The 22,190-nt window shown below is 32.9% G+C and overlaps 1 protein-coding gene across 10 annotated transcripts in view; it reads left to right on the forward strand.

Moving 5' to 3' along the window:
- The window catches only part of LOC149796142 (protein polybromo-1-like), a 228,871-nt gene that overhangs the window by 137,824 nt on the left and 68,857 nt on the right, over positions 1-22,190 (forward strand). For all 10 annotated transcript variants that reach the window (XM_089966069.1, XM_089966068.1, XM_089966062.1 and 7 more), the window contains 4 exons: positions 932-1,007; positions 2,438-2,610; positions 10,150-10,247; positions 14,965-15,036. In XM_089966069.1, the coding sequence (XP_089822195.1) occupies positions 932-1,007; positions 2,438-2,610; positions 10,150-10,247; positions 14,965-15,036 (419 nt within the window). The remainder of the gene's footprint in view (positions 1-931; positions 1,008-2,437; positions 2,611-10,149; positions 10,248-14,964; positions 15,037-22,190) is intronic.

The following is a 22,190-nucleotide window of genomic DNA, read 5'->3' on the forward strand; positions in this document are numbered from 1 at the left end:
AATATTCTAACCCAACTTAATATAATGCATGCATTTGAGGATGACATCCATTGATCTGAGGTAAGTAGGTCAAACGTCAAACTCACCATAACGACACAAAAAATAGAAATAGCTTTTACACAAAATTTTTAAATATATACCTCATGCTTGACTAAAGTGAGTTATTGCATGCACATGAGGTGAGGAAGATACCTACTGATTTCGGACCCCATAGGTCAAAAGCCATGGTTATGGTTATCCCCCCCCCCCCACAACAAATTTGATCTCTCACAATAGCTTAAGTTCTAAACCACATATATTACTGAAGACAAGAAAGTCATTTATTGCTTTTAGGAATGAAAAGGTTAAAGGTCAAAGTCATTATGACCTAGGTCACAGATATTATGGGTGAGTAACCTCAACTTTACAGCATCATGTTTTACATGTTTAATTTAAAACTGAATATAAATCTTGTCGACTTTGTTGATTATGTGTGAAGTTTTGGAAACTGAAATAAAATTAAATTGTTTGTTCTAATGGCAGTTGATTAAATATTTTTTACCTTGTTGTAATAACAATAAAGTAATACAGGTGCTACTATCAGTTGCAATTAATATAGTTTTTGCTGTGCTCATTTGAAGTCATGTGGCCAAAATACATGATGTCATGACCAAAATGGACACATGACTTGAAGAAGATAGAATCAACCTGGACTAAAGATACAGCTAGTATGTGAGTAAGAAGATGCAATTGTTGAAGTTTATGTAAGGACGTTAAGTAAAGGTTGTTTTATTTTATTTGTATTTCTTTACATAAATTTCATGCTACTTTTCTTTGTAAAATATCCCAACTTCACCCAACATTTTTCCTGCTTTTAAAAATTATCCCTATTTTATCCCTGCTTTATACAAAGTATTGCTTAAAAAAGAATGTATTTTCTTTCTTTTGACAGATGATTGTGTGTATGTGAGGTCAGACCGAGATAAGCCTGTAATAGCAAGAATAGAAAAAATGTGGATAGACAGAACGTATGTTAATTTCATATCCTTCATTAATCCGAATAATGCATAACCAATTTTATTAATAGTTTTAATGCTTTAAAGTGCATAAGTACAGTCATTCCAGTGTGGAATGAAAGTGACTCAGTTAGAAACATGCCAGCCTAGACACTTGTATCTAGTTCAGTAGTGTTCAGTATCATTTCAAACCAGGTCACTAACAAAACATGCAACAGATATACTCTGTGACCTTAACTAATTGTTTTCAGATTATAGTCACGTAAAGTTTTTTGCGGAGTAAAGGCCAGGTAGTGATGAACATTTTGATGCCAAAATTTAATTTAAAATTGACCTACATTATTTCCTACTAACCTTGTATGATCTTATACAATGGTTATCTTCTGACAATTTGACAAATGAAAATTTTGGCTCACTGGCATGCTGAGAAGTATGGTACTCATCATATTTCCAGTGTAGCTGTATTACAATTCTAGTTTTAACTTTTGTGTTTCTGTTTTTGCAAAACAGATACATGGGGGCACATCATTGTATATATTCTGGTTTCTTAGCAGTTTTCATGCCACACTTGCATCCAGAAGGGTAGGGGTTAGAATCCTTCATTTGGATCAGCCTGTGTTAGCTACCATGCTGTGTCCCTAGTTAAGGCAATTTACCCAGATTGTCTTGTTGCTAAATAACCTATTTGTGTTGATATCCCTAAAATGTTAAATCAAAAGCAAACATTTTGTTGCAGGTGTAGCACTATATTACATGGAACCTTTGTTATTGATTCTGATGTTGCAAGCAGTTGTGAGATGAAGCTTGCATGCCTGATTGTTGCAAATCGTGGGAGAAAATCTTGTGTCCTATTTCATCTTTGGCTGTTGTGATGAAGTATCCTTGTTCCTAATGAATATTCATAAACAAGCTTGACCAATCATTGTTTGCTCAAGTAAAATATCTCAGAAGGTTGACAGTATGACATTTTTTTTTTTGCTGTTTGAAAGAGTCAGTCAAAACTTCTGTTCCAGATATCATCACTTACCACTTAATGATATGTCAGAGCTTGTGTTTTTGTGTTCTTCATGATGTTGTTTGCTTATCCATATTCATAAGATAAGGAGATCTCATCACATTCAGCCAAAGGAAGCACAGTGAATGTTCACCTCCAACTCCTCAAACATTTCACAAATGCTGGTAATGGACATTACACACTGCAGCATTATGTTGAGAAGAAAATCACAGATTTTACTTTTAGACATTAGTTCCCCTTTACTCAACATGAGAAATATGACGGTCAGATGAAACGTGTTATAGCAGTTTAATACAGGACTAGATTGCTTGTTTTGAGATATCTATTGAACTTAGCACAAATTTACAAAAAGTTAACCCTTTTATTGAATTGGATGAAATGCATCATGATCATTACTCTTCTACACATGTACTTGTTTATTTTCCAGTGGTAATGGATTTTTCTTTGGTCCAGTTTTCATGGGGCCAGCAGATATTGAGCATTCTCCTACCAGACTGTTTTATAAGAATGAAGTGTTTTTAACTGGGCTTGAAGAAACCACTCCACTCATCAGCATCACAGGCAAATGCTCAGTTCTTCACATTAAGGATTACTTCTGCAGTAAGTCACAGGGTATTCTGATTGTCTTGTTTACAAACAACTTGCAAATATAATTAGCAGAAAATAAGTAAAATCTGACAAATGGTGCCCTTTAAAATCTTAGATTAATGTAGCACTCTGGCAGATGGTTTTGCTTTCATCTGATATGGTGCTGAAAATATTGGTGATTCAGAACAATAAGGAGAAATGGTTTTTTGTTTCCTGATAAAGAGTAATATTAAAAACAAGAAATGGTATATATGGTGGATATTGTTCAATCATGTTGTCATGCAGTTGACATGTCCAGAGAAGTATCAGGTGTATAATGTAGTTTTCACTGGTAGATAAATAGATATGAAATTACGCATGCTTTAGACTTATCCTATAATTGACCCTTTGGCAGTTGTGTATTTGATTTCAGTACTGATTTTTTTCCCTCCTTTTTAAAGCGGAATTCTGCTTTTTCTCCTGGACTGAATCCAATATTCCTCAGTAAAGTCCATTTTTTTCTCTAGCATCTGAGATCCAGTTTTTAAATAATGGTCTGCTCAGCCCCATTCTGCAAAAATTTAACCTTATAAAGACAATTCTTGTAATAGTATTTGTTCCATATGTCATTTAACAGACAACCATTGTAAAGCTCATTCCAATTGGTCAAAAGCTTTTACTTGTCCAGTGAATCTCTTTGTAATAGAATCTGATGGAAATAAGTATACATGCCAAACAGGGTATCTCAAATTATAGAGAATGACACACGCACAAAAAGTTTGGATAAAAGTTTGAAAAATGTATGGGAATGGCTTGAATGCAAAGTCAATTGGAATGTAATTGGTCAGTTCATAAGAAAACAGATGGCCATAGGACTAGCATTTTGCAATCTTTGCCAGGAAAATTCTAGGATCTAATGTGTTGAATGAGAAGGAGTTGGACCAGTATGATTTGGAAGTTAGAAGATTCCAAACTGACTCCATCTCCAGAATTGAAGGAGAGACAGTATATAGATACTGACGGGAAAGTGATGATATTGTTGCCAGATACCTTTGTTACATAAGTAGTGTTATCCTTGAATGTCATGAATGATATTATTAATGCAAAATTAGGGAGAATAAATGTAGAAACATACAATTCTGCAGAAGACATCAGATATGGTCTGAAGGCACTGGGAAAAGTGTGATTCAGTATTTTAAGAAAGATTTCTTACACGAGAGGGCAGATGTGTCAGAATATGTGAACTGCATGTAAACAATACATGAAGTAGCTGGGGGGGGGGGGAAATACTCTTGTTAAGAACAAAAACCAAAAAAAAGAACATTGACCCCCCCCCCCCCAAAAAAAAAAAAAGAAATCTTTGCCAAGGCGAAAAGAAATGAAGCAAAATTAATACATCAGTATCAATAAGTTGTGCCCAATAGGGGAAAAGTCAAGTGAATTTATGTGAATATTTTTATATAGTTGTTGTATATAATTAAAAAATTTGAGCATGAAAGAAAAAACAAGATTGGTGGTATGGACATTTCCTCTTTTTTCAAGTACATGCACAGCATTAGAATTGTGACAGAAGAACAAACAAATTGGCTTCAGGATTGATTTGGAACCCATAACATGGAATATTGTTGTCTGTTTATACTCTAGCATTCATTTTGCATCATTTCTTTCTTTAGTTTTTTCTAATCTAGTGATGTTTTGGGGAAATGCCATCTTTTGATGAAACATTATATTATAAGGTTATGAAGAAAAGGAAAGACAGTGAAGATAAACATTCAAACACAAGCATACATGCACATAGATACAAAAAGTAGGGAAGAAAGTGATAGTTTTGTGTTGTTTTTCTTTCTGTTGGCATATGAGTGTACCCATAATGCAGATTTGTGGATTATGCCTGATTTTGATTTTCAAGGTAAAGCTTTGCTTGATAATGTGGTTTACATACACTAAAGTCTTCAGATGTATGTGTACTGTAAAGCCATTCATCACAGCCTGTTTAGAGTTTTTTATGGAAATCTTTGCTGAAAAATTAAATGGTGACTTAAATTGCTCTCCAATTCAAATATGAAAGTTTTCGCATAAAGTTATGCCTTTCATTGGTGGGGAAAGCACAAAACATGAGTATATTTATCACAGAGAATTTCTTTTTATGTTCTTGTGATTATGTCAAGGTTTTGCATTTAGCTCAGTTCCTTAGAATTATTGTATGTACAGTCATGAAATTTGAATAGTGTATTTATGTTTAATAGGGATATTGATCATTACAGCCATGAAATTTGAATAGTGTATTTATGTTAGGGGTATTAATTGGTACAGTCGTGAAATTTGAATAGTGTATTTATGTTAGGAATATTAATTTGGTACTGTCATGAAATTTGAATAGTGTATTTATGTTAGGGATATTAATTGGTACAGTCATGAAATTTGAAGTGTATTTAGTTTAGGGATATTAATAGGTATAGTCATGAAATTTGAAGTGTATTTAGGTATAGTCATGAAATTTGAATAGTGTATTTAGTTTAGGGATATTAATTGGTATAGTCATGAAATTTGAATAGTGTATTTATGTTAGGGATATTAACTGGTACAGTCATGAAATTTGAAGTGTATTTAGTTTAGGGATATTAATAGGTATAGTCATGAAATTTGAATAGTGTATTTAGTTTAGGGATATTAATAGGTATAGTCATGAAATTTGAATAGTGTATTTAGTTTAGGGATATTAATAGGTATAGTCATGAAATTTGAATAGTGTATTTATGTTAGGAATATTAATTGGTACTGTCATGAAATTTGAATAGTGTATTTATGTTAGGGATATTAATAGGTACAGTCATGAAATTTGAATAGTGTATTTATGTTAGGGATATTAATTGGTACAGTCATGAAATTTGAAGTGTATTTAGTTTAGGGATATTAATAGGTACAGTCATGAAATTTGAAGTGTATTTATGTTAGGAATATTAATTGGTACTGTCATGAAATTTGAATAGTGTATTTATGTTAGGGATATTAATAGGTACAGTCATGAAATTTGAATAGTGTATTTATGTTAGGGATATTAATTGGTACAGTCATGAAATTTGAAGTGTATTTAGTTTAGGGATATTAATAGGTATAGTCATGAAATTTGAATAATGTATTTATGTTAGGAATATTAATTGGTACTGTCATGAAATTTGAATAGTTTATTTATGTTAGGGATATTAATAGGTACAGTCATGAAATTTGGATAGTGTATTTATGTTAGGGATATTAATTGGTACAGTCATGAAATTTGAAGTGTATTTAGTTTAGGGATATTAATAGGTATAGTCATGAAATTTGAAGTGTATTTATGTTAGGGATATTAATAGGTATAGTCATGAAATTTGAATAGTATTTATGTTAGGAATAATTTTTGAACAGTCATGAAATTTGAATAGTGTAGTTATGTTGGGGATATCAATCACCTTAGTAACCTTCTTTTAGGTCACAGTGGCCTACATTTCTTGCTTAGTTGAGTATTCAAGGATTTCGGATTATGCCATTGTGGAGCAGAATTCTTATGTTTAGAAATGAGAGATTTTAATTTTGACTTGTTACATTTGGCTATTATGAGGACTGTTTCAGATATTTCAGGTGGTTAAATATTTATGGGATTTATTTTTGTAATCTCACTCTGAGACAACTGAAAAGTTGAAATTTCTCCATTGCAAAAAATGTACACTATACAATATTTGCAATACTTTTCGCAAACATTTTAAAAATACTTTCTGTTGCTTCATACAAACAAATTATTAAATATTTTGATTTAAATTGATTGTATGGTAACTTGCGCATCAGTCCCTGGCATGAAATGAGATGGAGGTGGCCAAATGTCAACTCTTACTTTTGCCATTGTGTTAATTTGCAAAACAATGTTCAATACATCATGAATGCATTAAAATCATCATGTTCTTTCATTCTTGGACATATGGTCATTCCATAAATTGGTGTTGATATATATTACATATGTACCTGAGGTAGTGTTTAAAATTACTGCCTGCTTGGTGACCTGAATTCAACAGCTTTCAGAGCAGGTCAGAAAATCTGTTGAAATTTTGATATTTGTTTATACATATGCCGTCTGAAAGATCGGCCAGTTCTGGAAGTTAAGGAAAATAGCTGGTAAAATTTTGGAGTATTTAACTTTTTAAAAATTCATGTAAACCTGACCTAACAGCCACCTGTGTTCCATGATCTCCTGGTTATATCAACCATTCTAATTTGCCCTGGCAAATTTCCTTTATAAATGTCCAGTATTTAATAGTCACCTGCCTTCAGTGGTCAGTGGCCATAGTTTTCTTGCCAAACAATGGTTTCATCCTGCCTTAAGCAGTCACTGGAGCATATCAGCAACGACCACTCCAGTTATGCAGAATAAACACTTGTTTAATGAACAAGGCATTGTTTACATGAAGATGCAATGTGAATCTCTGTTTAAGTGTTTCATATCTCAAATTGTACATACCATACTCCGTTTACACTGTCAGTCAAACTCCAAGGTGTCAACTTGTTGGCTTTGAAAGCAGGCAGTTTTTATCCTTACAGTAGAGAATCAAAGCAATTTGTTTGCGGGGTGGTGCGAAAAGTAGTTGCATTATAGTAGCAGAAATGGAGGTCACCTTTTGTGTCAGTGTGACAGGTTATAGTTAGATATCTTCATCTATTTGCCCATGAAGTAAAGCTATCGAAATTTCATCTTTGAGATAAGATACGAGTTACATCCCTTTTCGTTAAGTTATTCAAAACATGTCTGTAAAGGCAGGTGAAGTTTTGGTTCATGGATCACAGTGAATAGCCATTTATGGGTTCTTTCAATTTCCAGTTCATCACAGTCTTCTCAGATAAGCCAAGTGTCTTTTGATCTTGGTGAGTTGAACAGCTGACTAATCCAGATATTATTTTATATTGTGAACGAACTTAGATTGGTATATATATAAAGTCAGTGATAATTGATTTTTAGGGTAGATTAAAGTGAGCAGGATACTGTAATCTTATTTGGAAAATTGAGAGAACAACATGTACCCATAATTATGATTTTGTTGTAAAGTGCATATAAAACAATCTTAATAATAATAATAATAAAAATAATAATAATAATATTTGGTGCATTGTATTTGTTACATTTATAAAGTAAACGTGTACACCTGTATGCAGTGGCAAGTTTTGCCTTTCCCCATGAGTGACCACTATTGACAGGTGTGACTGTATAAATTAATTATGTTTTAAGCTGCTGTTGGTAGTGTTTGTAAGCATAAACTTTTTCCTGTAAATCAAACTTTCACAGCGCGGTAAATGTGTTCCAGTCACATTCGAAAATGAAACAATCCATCAGATTCCATTGCTTTTATTTAAGTTTGGTACTGATTTCTTTTGAAGAAAGGTTTGTTGTTTTTATTGAAGATTGTAGTCGGCTTACTTTGATGAAGGGTGCATGGGTTAATGAAGTCACTGCAAAAGAACATCTTTGGAGAACCAAACAAATGCCCATTTCTTATCGTGGTGGCAACATTAAGTAATTTTTCTGCATGATTGAGACTTACTTTTTTCCACTTGCTTAGTACATTTTTGTCACAATTGGTGCTTCAAAGGTAATCTGTTTTCTTTGAAATTTCAGCAGACTATTTTTTCTGGGTACATTTTAAAAAAAGGAATTGGCCGTCGATTGGTAGATTGTAGTTACTTATCCTCTCTGCCTGTTGAATAGACCAACAATATTTTTTTTCTTTTTTCCATTTGTGGTATCGATGTGTTGCTGCCTTCCAAGCATGCGTCAGAAATTTTGAAAAAGGGTCAGTGGATGATAGAGGTGCAGGTGTTCTGGAATTTCTACAGAAATTTGAGTGTTCTGAAGGATTTAATTCTGAGTGAAAAGAAAAGGAATTTCACTTACCATCCACATACAAATGTCAGTCTGTGTAAATATATTAATTACTAGCAAGCGGCCGAAAATCCAGTGAAAGATAGATAGAGATAATGCCTCATCTGATCTCCACTACAAGAAATGTATTAAAAAAAAGTAGATATCTCACAACATATAGTACTCATGTTTGATGTCTACATAAGCAGATTGTGATATAACAATGCGCTGTTAAAATGGTTTGTCAATATGGACAAAGAATTTGTTTTTTGTAACAATAGATAAATTTCAGTGCATTTTGTTATCAACTTTGCAGCTTCTTTTCATAGGGCCTCTGAATTTCTCCATTCCAAATCAATGGTTGTATATACAAGTTGAAACAGCCAACAATGTCACCAAAAATAAAATTGGCATATGTTATATTTTGCCACCAATAAGGAACAAAAATCACAATTTGCAACATTGGCAAAGCCCTGCATGATCCCTGAATAAACCTTTTACGTTATTTTTCGTACTTTTAAGAAGAAAAAACTATTTTTTCATCTATGAGAAAAATACATATAAAATTTCAGGAGCTTATAGTGTGGTCTATTTTTGTGGACCCCGTTGTGCATGAGTTATCAAGGGAGAGGAGTATATGAAATTTCGGGAGCCACACCATGACCGTGTTATATCCGAATTCATGTTATAATGGAGCGTTCTATAGTGGTGTAAGAAAATGTAGTGGTCTTGTATGTTGGCTTGTTTTTTCGGGTTAATCTGCATTGCCCGGTGGTGAATAAGGCCTCTGTCTATTAAACCAATAAATGAGAATTGTTTGCAGGATTCACTTGATAGTGTTAAAGGCTTGTGATGTTTGTTGTTTTTTTTTTCTTCTTCCCTCTGATGTTACAGTGATTTCATCAATCACCAAGCTGTCGTCTATTCAAGTTGGTGTGACCAGATTACACCCTTTGTTTACAGAGTTAATTCCCATATGTCTTATCTGAATTAAGCCATTGACTTTTGTCTCGAAGTAAATAATTCTGTTTCTGGATGAGAAAACTTTCTTTTTATTTCTTTGATTGTTAGATGTGCAGTGTACATAATTAGATTATTTTTATATTTCCCCAAATCCTAGTCAAAACCGTCTTAACAGCCAATATTACAACTTATAGTGGTGTAAGAAAAAATATAAACACCACTATAAGCATACCTAAAATATTTTATATATTAAGCCTTTTTTTTTTTAGAATGGTGTAAGTGGTCATTGTTGCAGGGGTTTAAATAAAGGTTGGTGGAGTTTATGCTTTTTTTGCGATGCAATCATTCATAGCAGTGGCAAAATGCATTTTTTGCCAAGACTGTGGTCGCTGGTCACGTTCAGCAGGTGGTTGCTTATATCAGAACGTTTATATAATAAAATCAATCCATGCATTATGATTGTGGTCAGAAAATGACAGGTGGTTGCTCATAGCAGATGTTGCTCATAACGGGTTTTACTGTACTGAAACAAACATTAATAATTTTGAAAACACTTTGGAGGAATGAGAAGATGATACAGCAATGTAAAACAAGATATCAGTTTTCTAATGATTTTAACATTTTTTCCAATACAGACAGACTTGTTGATACTATGAGAAAATATACTTTTTAATAGATAATGTCTTTTGCCTATCTAGTTCAGCATTAGTCTGATTTTATATTCACAGGTCGAATCACTGAAATTCCAGAGACAGATGTATTTATTCTAGAATCTAAGTACCAAGATTCAGACAAAAGCATCAAGAGACTTGGGAAAGGCCTGAAGGTAATTAGTCTTGACTTTTAGTATGCTGTCTTACCTTTTTTATCACTGTTAATGATTTTAGCCATTGCTAGCCCCAACATAGACATGGATGACATCCACTAAAGAAAAGTTGTAGGTGTATTTTTCTTTTTCCTGATCAAAAAGCACACCCAGAGATGGAGAATAGCATACCTGCCACATTCCCAAACAGTGCTGGGGGTTTTTTTAGACTGAAAAGTGTTTTGAGATCCCAAGTGGGTCAGTACACGTGATCCAAAAAGTGATGTCATCCAATTTAGAATTTTTTTCACTTCTTTCAATAACAATAATTATTCTTTCGAGTGTAAAAAGAACTCTTTTTAGTTGGAGGTTCAGCTATTCTTATTAACGTGCTATTTGTCAACATTTTCATTGCTCAGTTGTGATATCGACAGTAACAACAGTTTTGACTAGTCTTTTGGGAAATATGAAAAATTAGACATGTATATTGTATATATACCAGTGAATGATATAAAGAAACAATTGTCTCATCTAGAAACAAATTAATTTATTCAGAGACAAAAGCCAATGGCTTAATTCACAGATGACATAAAGGAATTAACTATAAACAAATTGTGTAACCGTTCATGCCAACTTCAGTTGATGATGGCTGGGTGTGTGAGATGTTATCACTGTATCATCTGGGAAAAAAGCAACAAACAACACAAGACTTTAACAGTCTCAGTGGAATCTGAGAAATCATTCTCACTTGCTAGTTTAATAGACAGGACCTCATTCACCCCCAGGCAATATGGATTAACTACAAAGACAAACAATGTATGTGACCACTACCTTGACTTTGGCACTACAAGGGCAATTCATGACGTGTACATTAGCCTTTCTGACAGTCAGTAACAAATGTCACTATAAGCTTGACTTAACAAATTTACAAACCAGTGGCAAGACACCTTTTTTAAAATTATTTGTTCTTTTTTTTAATTTGTGTTCAATTTTTTCTATCAGAACAGTCTTTACTTTTCAAGCAGCCCTTGTTACAAATAATTACGTAAAGGTCAGCAGTGTCTGTCTCTGATCACGCGATATGGTCATCCATAGTTCTGTACTGGATTGAATTCTCCCCTGTCCTACCTGTACATATGGGTGTTAGCTACATATGGACTGGGAACCAAGCCAAGTGCTCGAAAACTCTGCATGTACTATAGTCTAGTGTAACATATATGATACTGTATGCATTGCTTATAAAATTTTAAAAAATTGGTGTCAGCCTTTTTTTTAAAACTGTATAGGCTGTTATTGTTACAAAGAATTAAAGTCTGGTTTTATCACTGTTTATATGATACAGTCATTCATAGGATTGTCAAAATGCATATTTTACAAAAAAGTCATGGTTGCTTTGTTCAGCAGGTGATTGCTCACATCATTGTGTTTATTAATAAAATTGATTTGTGCATGAGCTGGTGTTATATTGAGGGAGAAAAGATGAACTACAGCACTCACTGCTGGTCATGGGGTTTATTAAAGGAATGGTATGGAATAAACCTAAAACAATGCAGAGTGAATGCTTAATATACAAGGCTTTCAGTAACTACACGCAAGACATATAAATATACAACCCACACACTGGCATTTTATAATTTTAGTGCAATAAGATACAAGTGATGTATTTGCAGACTCGAAATATAGAAGCTTTATAATTCTTTAATTATAATTATTTTCCTGCTTTCACTCATGTAAGAGTGGAATGACTGTTCAAGGTATCTTCTGTCCAGAGTCAAAAGAGAGGAATGTGAGAAGCTTAGGTTAATTTGGTGGGAAATCCATGTTAGCACCTGATCGCTCACTCAGTCACTCATGACAAACATTTATTTATCAGCACCATATACTTGACATTACAAAATGCAGCAACTATAAACATTGGCTAAATATAGGTAGCTAAAGGGTCATTTGGTGAAGGTTTGCATCCACCAACAACAGATTGGTACATAACATCGGACCCAGGTCATGTGTGCATTACAATTGTGGTTGTAAATGACAGATGCTCATAACAGGTTTTACTGTGGTTTTCTAGGTAATACAAGTGTCATTGGTGTTCATCTTTGCACTCTCAAGAGGCTGGAAAGTACTGTTGCTCAAACTTCTCTGCTGGATTCTCTGAGCAAATCTGGTCATAACTGAATTGTTATTGATGACCATAATGTTGTCAGAACTGTATCTGATGCAGCTTAACCACAAGATATGCTTGTCTCAATAGAAAAATAAATAAACATCACATTTGGGATGGACCATTTCATGGTAGATGGAATGGGGAGAGGACATAATATTTTCATGTTTAATGGGGGCTATACAGATAATACAGCAGTAAAAAAACACATCCATCCAGTTGGGGTGTTAATGCTTTATCAACACAAGTCAGCTGTGTGAACACAAGGGTCTGATTATTATTCTCTTTCGATCTATCCATTTCATGGCTAAAATCATCCTGAAAAGCATGTGTCAGTTAATAGTTTGTATTTTAACAAGATTAAGATCAGGAATAATAATAAAGAGAAAATAATCTGAATGTTCAGTTCAGCATATTGAATGTTATATGCAGGTGGTGCTCCTATTTTGACGAATGTCATTCTAGAAGGACATGTTGATATGTTGTTTTGCAGTATATGCAAAGAATTAAAAGCACCCCACCCTCTGTGCTTCACAAAGGAAAACTCCACAACCTGGAGTTCCAAATTTCTGGGCTTTACTGATAGCTTATTATTTCGTGACTCACCTTAAATAATAAGTCACACTTGAACACTATTCTGACAGCTGAAATAATCATGCTTTGCATTTTTATATATGGAATAAAATGTGACTTCAAAGAAATGTTGCTGCTGTTCACAAACATGCCAGTGAACTTTAATACATATTTATGGCTTAAACATTCTCATTCAAGGTAATGATGTGTAATAACTTTTGTTCTTCTACATGAACCTAACACCTCTTGGTTTGCCTATAGCTTGAAATGAATTGGGTTGTTCCACTTTGTGAACATTACCTATGTAGATTAGTGCATTAGGCTCCCACACAGCAGTCTTCAAAGGATTTGACACGTCAACCTAGATATTGTCAACCATTTAAGTAATATGTGAAATTGTGGTTGTTTATAACTGACTTCTTTGACATTTAATTGTTGCATAAGCTGCCCCAAGGGTAGTTGTTTATGGGCTCTAAGCATGACTGTATTATTTATACAAGATAACTGAAAATTGTTTTTTTTTAAAACAACTTTGTCAAGGGGTTTGTGACGAAAAACTGTTTTTTGCAATACAAGTCATGTTATGGAAGGTATGGAACAGGGTTAAAATTTGGCAGACATCGGGCACAGACTGGAAACATGGGTTGGGGAAAATAACAATATCCCACTGTTTTGACCAAAAAAAACCATTTAAGTTTAATACACTTAGTTCATGTTTCATTCTATTTTTGTCTGTATCAATAGTCATAGTCTGTATCATGATATACTATCATCTGAGAAAAAAATTGTGATTGATTGGTGCATCCTTCTCATATGAATTGTCCATGAAATGCATATTTCTCTTCTGATCTAAATTTAGAATCATGTAATAACAGTATGTCTACTTACAAAACTTTATTATATAGATTGCCCTGAACTTATCATTTTCTTGTCATTTTTCTATCCCTTTCAATGTATATCGTGTCCTTTATGCTGATACCAAAGTAAGGGCAACAGACCCTCGGGCTTAATTTAACTTTATGAAGAAATTTAGTTTTGAACAAGATAACAGTTATTAATCTTCTCAGAGTATAATGTATTTTTCAAATAATACTTTATGTACATTTTTCTTTGTTCCAGTAAATAGATTTTTTTACACCTGAGTATAGTTTGTGTTTATATGCTCACCTCAGACATTAGTTAGCTTTATAAAACTCCCCATAAAGGTGCATAATAAAATTTTGAATTTGTTTACTTTGTCTGGAAATATAAAAGAAAGACAGAAAACAAAGAACTTGGTTACAGTTCATTCTGAAATTCCAGTCTTTCCTACATTAGATTTTGTGCAGTGATAAAGTTTTGTTAGTTTTATGCAGTTTTATATGCAAAGTACTTAGAATAATGGAATCCCCAAAAGACAGACTGAAATTTATTGCACCATGCCTTGTTTTGTATTATTACTTCCTGGGGAATTTTTTTTATGGATGCACTTATCCATTACAGTTTATTTTTTTTATATAATACTATCTCGTTGAAGATGATTATTATGGTACAATCTGGCTGGAGACTCCTGGCTCTCTGCATGGGATGTAAATTTGTATAGATTTCATGCATGCTTAAAGCCATGAGTATAATGACTTAACAAACAAAATTTTATCATTTAAACAAGAGAAGCACATCCAGGAGTACCAAAGACACTTTTTTCTTTCTCTTCAGAACTCATTGGCTTTAAGAATACACAACATTTGTTTCAGTTATTTTGGTCACAGAGAACTGTGTATTTAAAGTGAATATAATTTATAAGAGGGATTGTATATATTTTATGCAGATATAGCCAAGGAGAATGTTATTCACTTGTTGCAGCAATCATTCTTTCTTTAGCATATTAAATAAAAGTTTCGTTTTGAAAAACAGAATATTTCATCGAAAGCAAACTTTTTTGTTTCGCCAATTGTTTTTTCTTTAATAAAGAAAATAAAACCTTTTTAGCTTTCATTTTCACACTAGTCTCTTTACTTTTCACAGAAACATACAGTGTCTCCTAAGGTAACAGATGATGAAATATACTTCTTCAAGAAACCAATTGCACCCCCAAAGGTAAGATTGTTCTTTCTGAATAATTGTCACCTGGTTATTCATCAGTTTAATTTATCTGTCACCCTATATTCACCACTCTTTTAGTCTCATCTCGTTTTTGTCCCACCAACATTTATCGATGTATTGTAAATATATTAAATAGTATTGTATGCTGTTGTTACTAGATATTTTCATCAGGCAAGATGTCATAAGCGCAGTCTTTCCAGGAACTTTCTTTTCCGACATTTTTGTCAGACACCCATTTTCACTACTTTTTAAGAAATGGCTGTACTGTTCTTTTTTTTAAAAATTTATGTTGAACATTTATTACAAACTGCATTAAATGGTCATAGTGAAGCAAATTCAGATACAGTTTCTTTGATGTGTAGCTGGATGTTGAAGAAGATAGTGGCAACCTGGAGTAAAGAGCATTCTTTTGTTCATGTTTATCTAGGTAAGTCAAGATTTTACTTTCTCAGTAATTTGCATGAATTTCATATTATTTTTCTGTATAATTTTTCTGTATAAAGTATTTAGTCCTAATTTACCCTTGTTTTATTCACAAAGGGTTTCTGGAAAGGCTGTGGGTATGACATCACAATGTAAACAGAAAAATGGAGAATCCAGTTCTAATTTGAAGAAATTGTCCCTTAAGTCTGTAAGAGTAAATAAAATATGTAAAAAAAAAACTATCATGTTATTTTATAATTAATAAATGAGGACTGAAAATAACACATTATTTGAATACTCTATTTACTTGCAGGCAGGGGGAATTTTGAAATTGAAATCCAATTCCTGTATTTTCTTGTTTACAACATAATGATTTCTTTTGAGGTGAAGTTCATATATTTTTACTCAGTGTGTATTTATTATCACTTTTGAGATGTTGCTCTTAGCACACATGTACAGCAAAACACTGGTTCTGCCTCTTCCCTAGCCAGGGTTCAAAAGCTGTCAGAATTTGAGTTTCATTATGATTATAGTAAACTAAAATTGACAATAAAATTTGGTCATTATTATATCAGGGATTTTTTTTATTTTAATTTTTTTTTCATAAACATACCATTTTGTTTTTAATCATAAGGTAATTAGAAGAAAAAGAAAAATGCAAAGAGTAAATAAAGTGACAGTTGTAAGCCTATTAATTTTTTTCTTGTCAAAAAGTGTCAGACTAAGATAAATTGCAGCCTTTCCTAAAAAATTCCAGTGAATTATAAAGTTTAAAAAAAAGAATGAAGCTTGAAAAAAACTACACATAGCATAAAAATAGAACTCTAGTTACTTTAGAGGGAAAAACAACCATTAGAGTATAATATCATCAGATTTTGAATCTAAAAGATAGCCAAGCATTTCAGTTGGTACTGGGCTACAGACAGTTTTCAAGCCCTTGCATTATTCTATTGAGGGGGCATATGTTAACTGTATCAATCTGTCCTGTTACAAATATAGTTTCCACTCAATAACTTTTCAAAAACTACTTGGAATGGAATCAGATTTGGTATGATACCTAATATCTAGAAGACATACATTAAATTTGATCTTCACATTGTCTTTGAAACATTTAACCAAGATAACCATTTAACCAAGATAAGTTCCCAGTTTGACTTACTCTTTTTGGACGAAGGTGCTTGAATTGTATTGAGGACTTCTGTGCCATTTGGAGACATTTCTTATTTGTTAAAGCCCAGATGCCAATAGGCTGGTCACTTGTATAAAATAGTTGCCTACTTTGGAAGCCACTTTTCTCACTTCTCATCAGTGGTTGCCTAGGATTGGTTTAACTGTACTGTTTACAAGTCAGTAAAGTGTTTGATTTAGATGCCAAACAGACAAAATCAGAGCCAGATTCAAAATTTAAAAGATTGCTACGTTAAGCATGTGTACAGTTTCTGTTATCTATGATGTGATGGAATGTAATAAATTTTAAAGCTTGATCGTCAAATTTTAACTCTTTGTCTGAAGTTAAACTAAATAATCCTGCAGTCATCAACTTATCATTGAACGACATTACCAAAGAAGATAAGAACAGAGGTTTACTAAAGGTATTGCTGTGATTTTAACCAAGATAATTTTTGGGACTGAATACAATCTCCTTTCACACTCTGAATATGATATTTATTTTCCAGTTTGTGCCTCTAAATTCTCAACTGAAACAACCAAATGGAGGTATTTGACAGTGACATTGATCATGCTTGTGAACATTTTCAAATATCAGAACATACACAGAACACAAGTATTTATTTTTTGCTTGGAAAAATTTATTGAATTATTCATGAGGTGTCATCCACCAGCTTAATCTTAGTGCATCACCATTTTTATATATACAAAAAACATAAGATGGTGCAAGAACTTGTTACTAATTTTGTATGTCATTGTTGTTGAGATGTTATTTTCGTGTTTAGAAAGACATTTTTCAAGTTTGCTTTGTACTATGAAATCATCAGTTCAACAGTTTAATATTATCATCCAACCTTGTCTAAAAATATTTATAGTTTCCAAATCTGGGAACTGGTAAGGATGGAAAATATTTGAGTGGTCAGATATGATTCCATTTAAGTGGCCTGTCCAATATCAAAGTAGAAGTGATAAGAATATTGTAGATTAGATAATATTTTTGTACAGCAAATCAGTATTTGTATGACTAAGATCCAACGATGTCATGTCCTTTACTGGTAATAGACTATTCAGGTGTGACGTCATTGGGCTCTTCAGTCGTGTACTGGAATCATGTACTCTTTTGTTACCATAGCATATCTGAATAGAAAGGAAGAAATTGTATTTAGTTAGTATAATTTTTGTACTTTTTCTTGCTGAAAATTGGTTTGATACAAATTGTTCTGGTTTGAAATTATATATGGGGGTGACATGTAATTTTCATGCTATAGGGTGTCACATGTATTTAACCTAATGCTTTTTTATGGTCTCTTAGATTTTTTAAAATACTAAATCTCTTTTCAGAATTAACAGTTGGTTTACAGAAGATTACTTTAGTTTTTAAATATCCAGCAGTCCAACAAGCAGATATTTCATGAACATTGGTCATTTTGTTTTTTCATTTTTGTTATGGAGTGTATTAGAAACTGCTGTGATATTTAGTAGAATAATATAGTAGACTTCATGCTATGGTAAAAATATAGGTCACATGTTGAAATTCAGTGTTTCATTATATGGTTTTCATTGTTAGTTCTATGATACACGTTTAGAGAAGAAAATACTGACCTGTATGAAGGAGTATCAGTACAATCTACTTACTGAAATCACTCACCTCTATCAAGAGAAGTGTTAGTTCAAAATTACTGTTTAAAAGTACTTGCTCATATGAAGAAAACTATAAATACCATTTGCTGATTGAAACCTTTACCTGCATCAAGAGAATTATCAATACAATCTACTGATTGAAAGCACTCACCTGTAGCAAGAGCTTTTACGGTACAGTCTATTACTTAAAAGCTCTTATCTGTAGCAAGAGAATTGTCAGTGCAGTCTACTATTTGAAAGTACTCCCTTGTATCAAGAAAACTTTTAAATACAGTCTACTAATGTAAAGCACTCACTTGCGTCAAGTGTCAGTACAGTCTGCTTGAAAGCACTCACCTCTATCAAGGGAAATATCAGTATAACATACTATTTGAAGGCACTCACTTGTATAAAGAGAAGTATCAGTACAGTGTACTATTTTGAAGGAACTCACTGTATAAAGAGAAATACCAGTATAATGTACTTTTTGAAGGCACTAACTTGTATAAAGAAAAGTAGCAGTACATTATACTATTTGAAAGCAGTCCACTCTATCAAGGGAAGTATTAGTACAGTCTGTTTGAAAGTACTCATTTGTATAGAGAATACTGTAATTACAATCTGTTATTTGAAAGCATTCATCTGTATGAAGAAAACTATTAGTACAAATTACTGTTTGAAAGCACTCACCTGTATCAAGAAAACTATTAGCACAATTTAGGAATTGAAATCTCTTACCTGTATCATTACAAGTATCAATATACAATCTACTATTTAAAAACACTTGTATCAAGGGAAGTGTCAATACAATCTACTATTAGAATACACCTGTATCAAGAGAAGTGTCAATACAATTAACTATTGGAAAGCACTCATCTGTATCAAGGGAAGTGTCAATACAATCTACTATTTAAAAGCACTCACCTGTATCAAGAGAAGTGTCAGTACAATCAACTATTGGAAAGCACTCACCTGTATCAAGAGAAGTGTCAATACAATCTACTATTTAAAAGCACTTACTTGTATCAAGCGAAGTATCAATACAATCAACTATTAGAACACACCTGTATCAAGCAAAGTATCAATACAATCAACTATTGGAAAGCACTTACCTGTATCAAGGGAAGTGTCAATACAGTCTACTTTTTAAAAGCACTTACTTGTATCAAGAGAAGTGTCAATACAATCAACTATTGGAAAGCACTCACCTGTATCAAGTGTCAATACAATCTACAATTTAAAAGCACTTACTTGTATCAAGAGAAGTGTCAATACAATCAAGTATTTTGAAAGCGCTCATAAGTATCAGGAGGCATCAGTACCATGAACTATTTGAAATTATACACTTGTATAAAGAAAAATATTAGTACTATTTAAGTACTCAGTGCAACAAGAAAAATATTAGGACATTTTCCTAATTGAAATCTCTGGCCTGTGTTAAGAGAAATGTCAGTACAATCTGTATGAAAAGACTCGTGTCAAGGGAAATTATTTGAAACAATCACTTGTATCAAGAAAAGTATCAATATAATCGACTAATTGAAAGCACTCACCTATAACAAGAAAAGTACCAGTATAATCGACTAATTGAAAGCACTCACCTATAACAAGAAAAGTACCAGTATAATCGACTAATTGAAAGCACTCACCTATAACGAGAAAAGTATCAGTATAATCGACTAATTGAAAGCATTCACATGTATAAAAAAACCTATAAGTACAATCTACTATTTGAAGGCACTCACTTGTATCAAGAGAAGTGTCAGTACAATCTACTTTTATGAAATCACTCACTTGTATCAAGAGAAGTGTCAGTACAATCTGCTATTTGAAGGCACTCACTTGTATCAAGAGAAGTGTCAGTACAATCTACTATTTGAAGGCACTCACTTGTATCAAGAGAAGTGTCAGTACAATCTGCTTTTATGAAATCACTCACTTGTATCAAGAGAAGTGTCAGTACAATCTACTATTTGAAGGCACTCACTTGTATCAAGAGAAGTGTCAGTACAATCTGCTTTTATGAAATCACTCACTTGTATCAAGAGAAGTGTCAGTACAATCTGCTATTATGAAAGCACTCACTTGTATCAAGAGAAGTGTCAGTACAATCTGCTATTATGAAAGCACTCACTTGTATCAAGAGAAGTGTCAGTACAATCTGCTATTATGAAAGCACTTGCTTGTATCAGGAGAAGTGTCAGTACAATCTGTTATTATGAAAGCACTCACTTGTATCAAGAGAAGTGTCAGTACAATCTGCTATTATGAAAGCACTCACTTGTATCAAGAGAAGTGTCAGTACAATCTGCTATTATGAAAGTACTCGCTTGTATCAGGAGAAGTGTCAGTACAATCTGTTATTATGAAAGCACTCACTTGTATCAAGAGAAGTGTCAGCATAGTCTATTTAAAAGCACTAACAGTATCACAGAAATGTCAGGACAATTTACTAATTGAAAACACTCAAGAAGAGTGTTAGTGCTATCAACTATTTCAAAGCACTCACTTGTATCAAGAGATGTGTCATTAAAATTCGAAGCACTCCCATGTATCAAGAGAAGTATCAATGCAGTCTTCTAATCGAAAGCTCTTATTTATCTCAAGGGAAGTGTCTACATTTTACTAACTGAAATCACATGTAAAATAAGTATCAGTAGAATCTACTGTTTGAAAGTACTCACCTGTATCAAGAAAAATATCAGTATAATCTACTATTTGAAAGTACTCAACTGTATCAAGAAAAATATCAGTATAATCTACTATTTGAAAGTATTCAACTGTATCAAGAAAAATATCAGTATAATCTATTATTTGAAAGTACTTGCTTGTATTAACAAAAATATCCGTACAATCTGATACATGAGAGTGCTCACCTGTATACAAAGAAGTGTCAGTACAATCTGCTATTTGAAAGCACTCACCCGTATCAAAAGAAGTGTCATTACAGTCTGCTGTTTGAAAGCACTCACCTGTATTAAAAGAAGTGTCAGTACAATCTGCTATTATGAAAGCACTCACCTGTATCAAAAGAAGTGTCATTACAATCTGCTATTATGAAAACACTCGCCTGTATCAAGGGAAGTATCAATACAATCTGCTATTTGAAAGCACTCACTTTTATCAAAAGAAGTGTCAGTACAATCTGCTATTATGAAAGCACTCACCTGTATCAAAAGAAGTGTCATTACAATCTGCTATTATGAAAACACTCGCCTGTATCAAGGGAAGTATCAATACAATCTGCTATTTGAAAGCACTCACTTTTATCAAAAGAAGTGTCAGTACGATCTGCTATTATGAAAGCACTCACCTGTATCAAAAGAAGTGTCAGAACAATCTGCTATTTGAAAGCACTCACTTTTATCAAAAGAAGTGTCAGTACAATCTGCTATTATGAAAGCACTCACCTGTATCAAAAAAGTGTCATTACAATCTGCTTTTACAAAAGCACTCACCCATATCAAGGTAAGTATCAGTACAATCTGCTGTTTGAAAGCACTCACCTGTATCAAAAGAAGTGTCAATACAATCTGCTATTTGAAAGCACTCAGACTTGTATCAAAAGAAGTGTCATTACAATCTGCTTTTTGAAAGCACTCACCCGTATCAAGGGAAGTATCAGTACAATCTTCTTAAGGTATTAGATAAATTACAAGTGTACAATTCATCAGAATCAAATAACAGAACGGATTTTTTAATGGAGTTGCATCACAGAAGACCTTTTTCATATATTGCATCCCACAGTTGGTTTCATGTACCATACATTTCATTAGAACTGTAAATTCAAACCTTGTGCCAGCTTGGATTGCAAAAATAAGATGCATTTAGGAGTGATCACATTTTTGCATTGATTAAGAGTGCAAAATGACTACAGATAATTTATTATCTGTAAATGCAGGCTTGCTCTGAACACTTTACAATCAATCCCAAATGTC

This window comes from Sinohyriopsis cumingii, chromosome 7 (assembly GCF_028554795.1).
Source record: "Sinohyriopsis cumingii isolate HCF-2022 chromosome 7, ASM2855479v2, whole genome shotgun sequence".
Lineage (NCBI taxonomy): Eukaryota > Metazoa > Mollusca > Bivalvia > Unionida > Unionidae > Sinohyriopsis > Sinohyriopsis cumingii.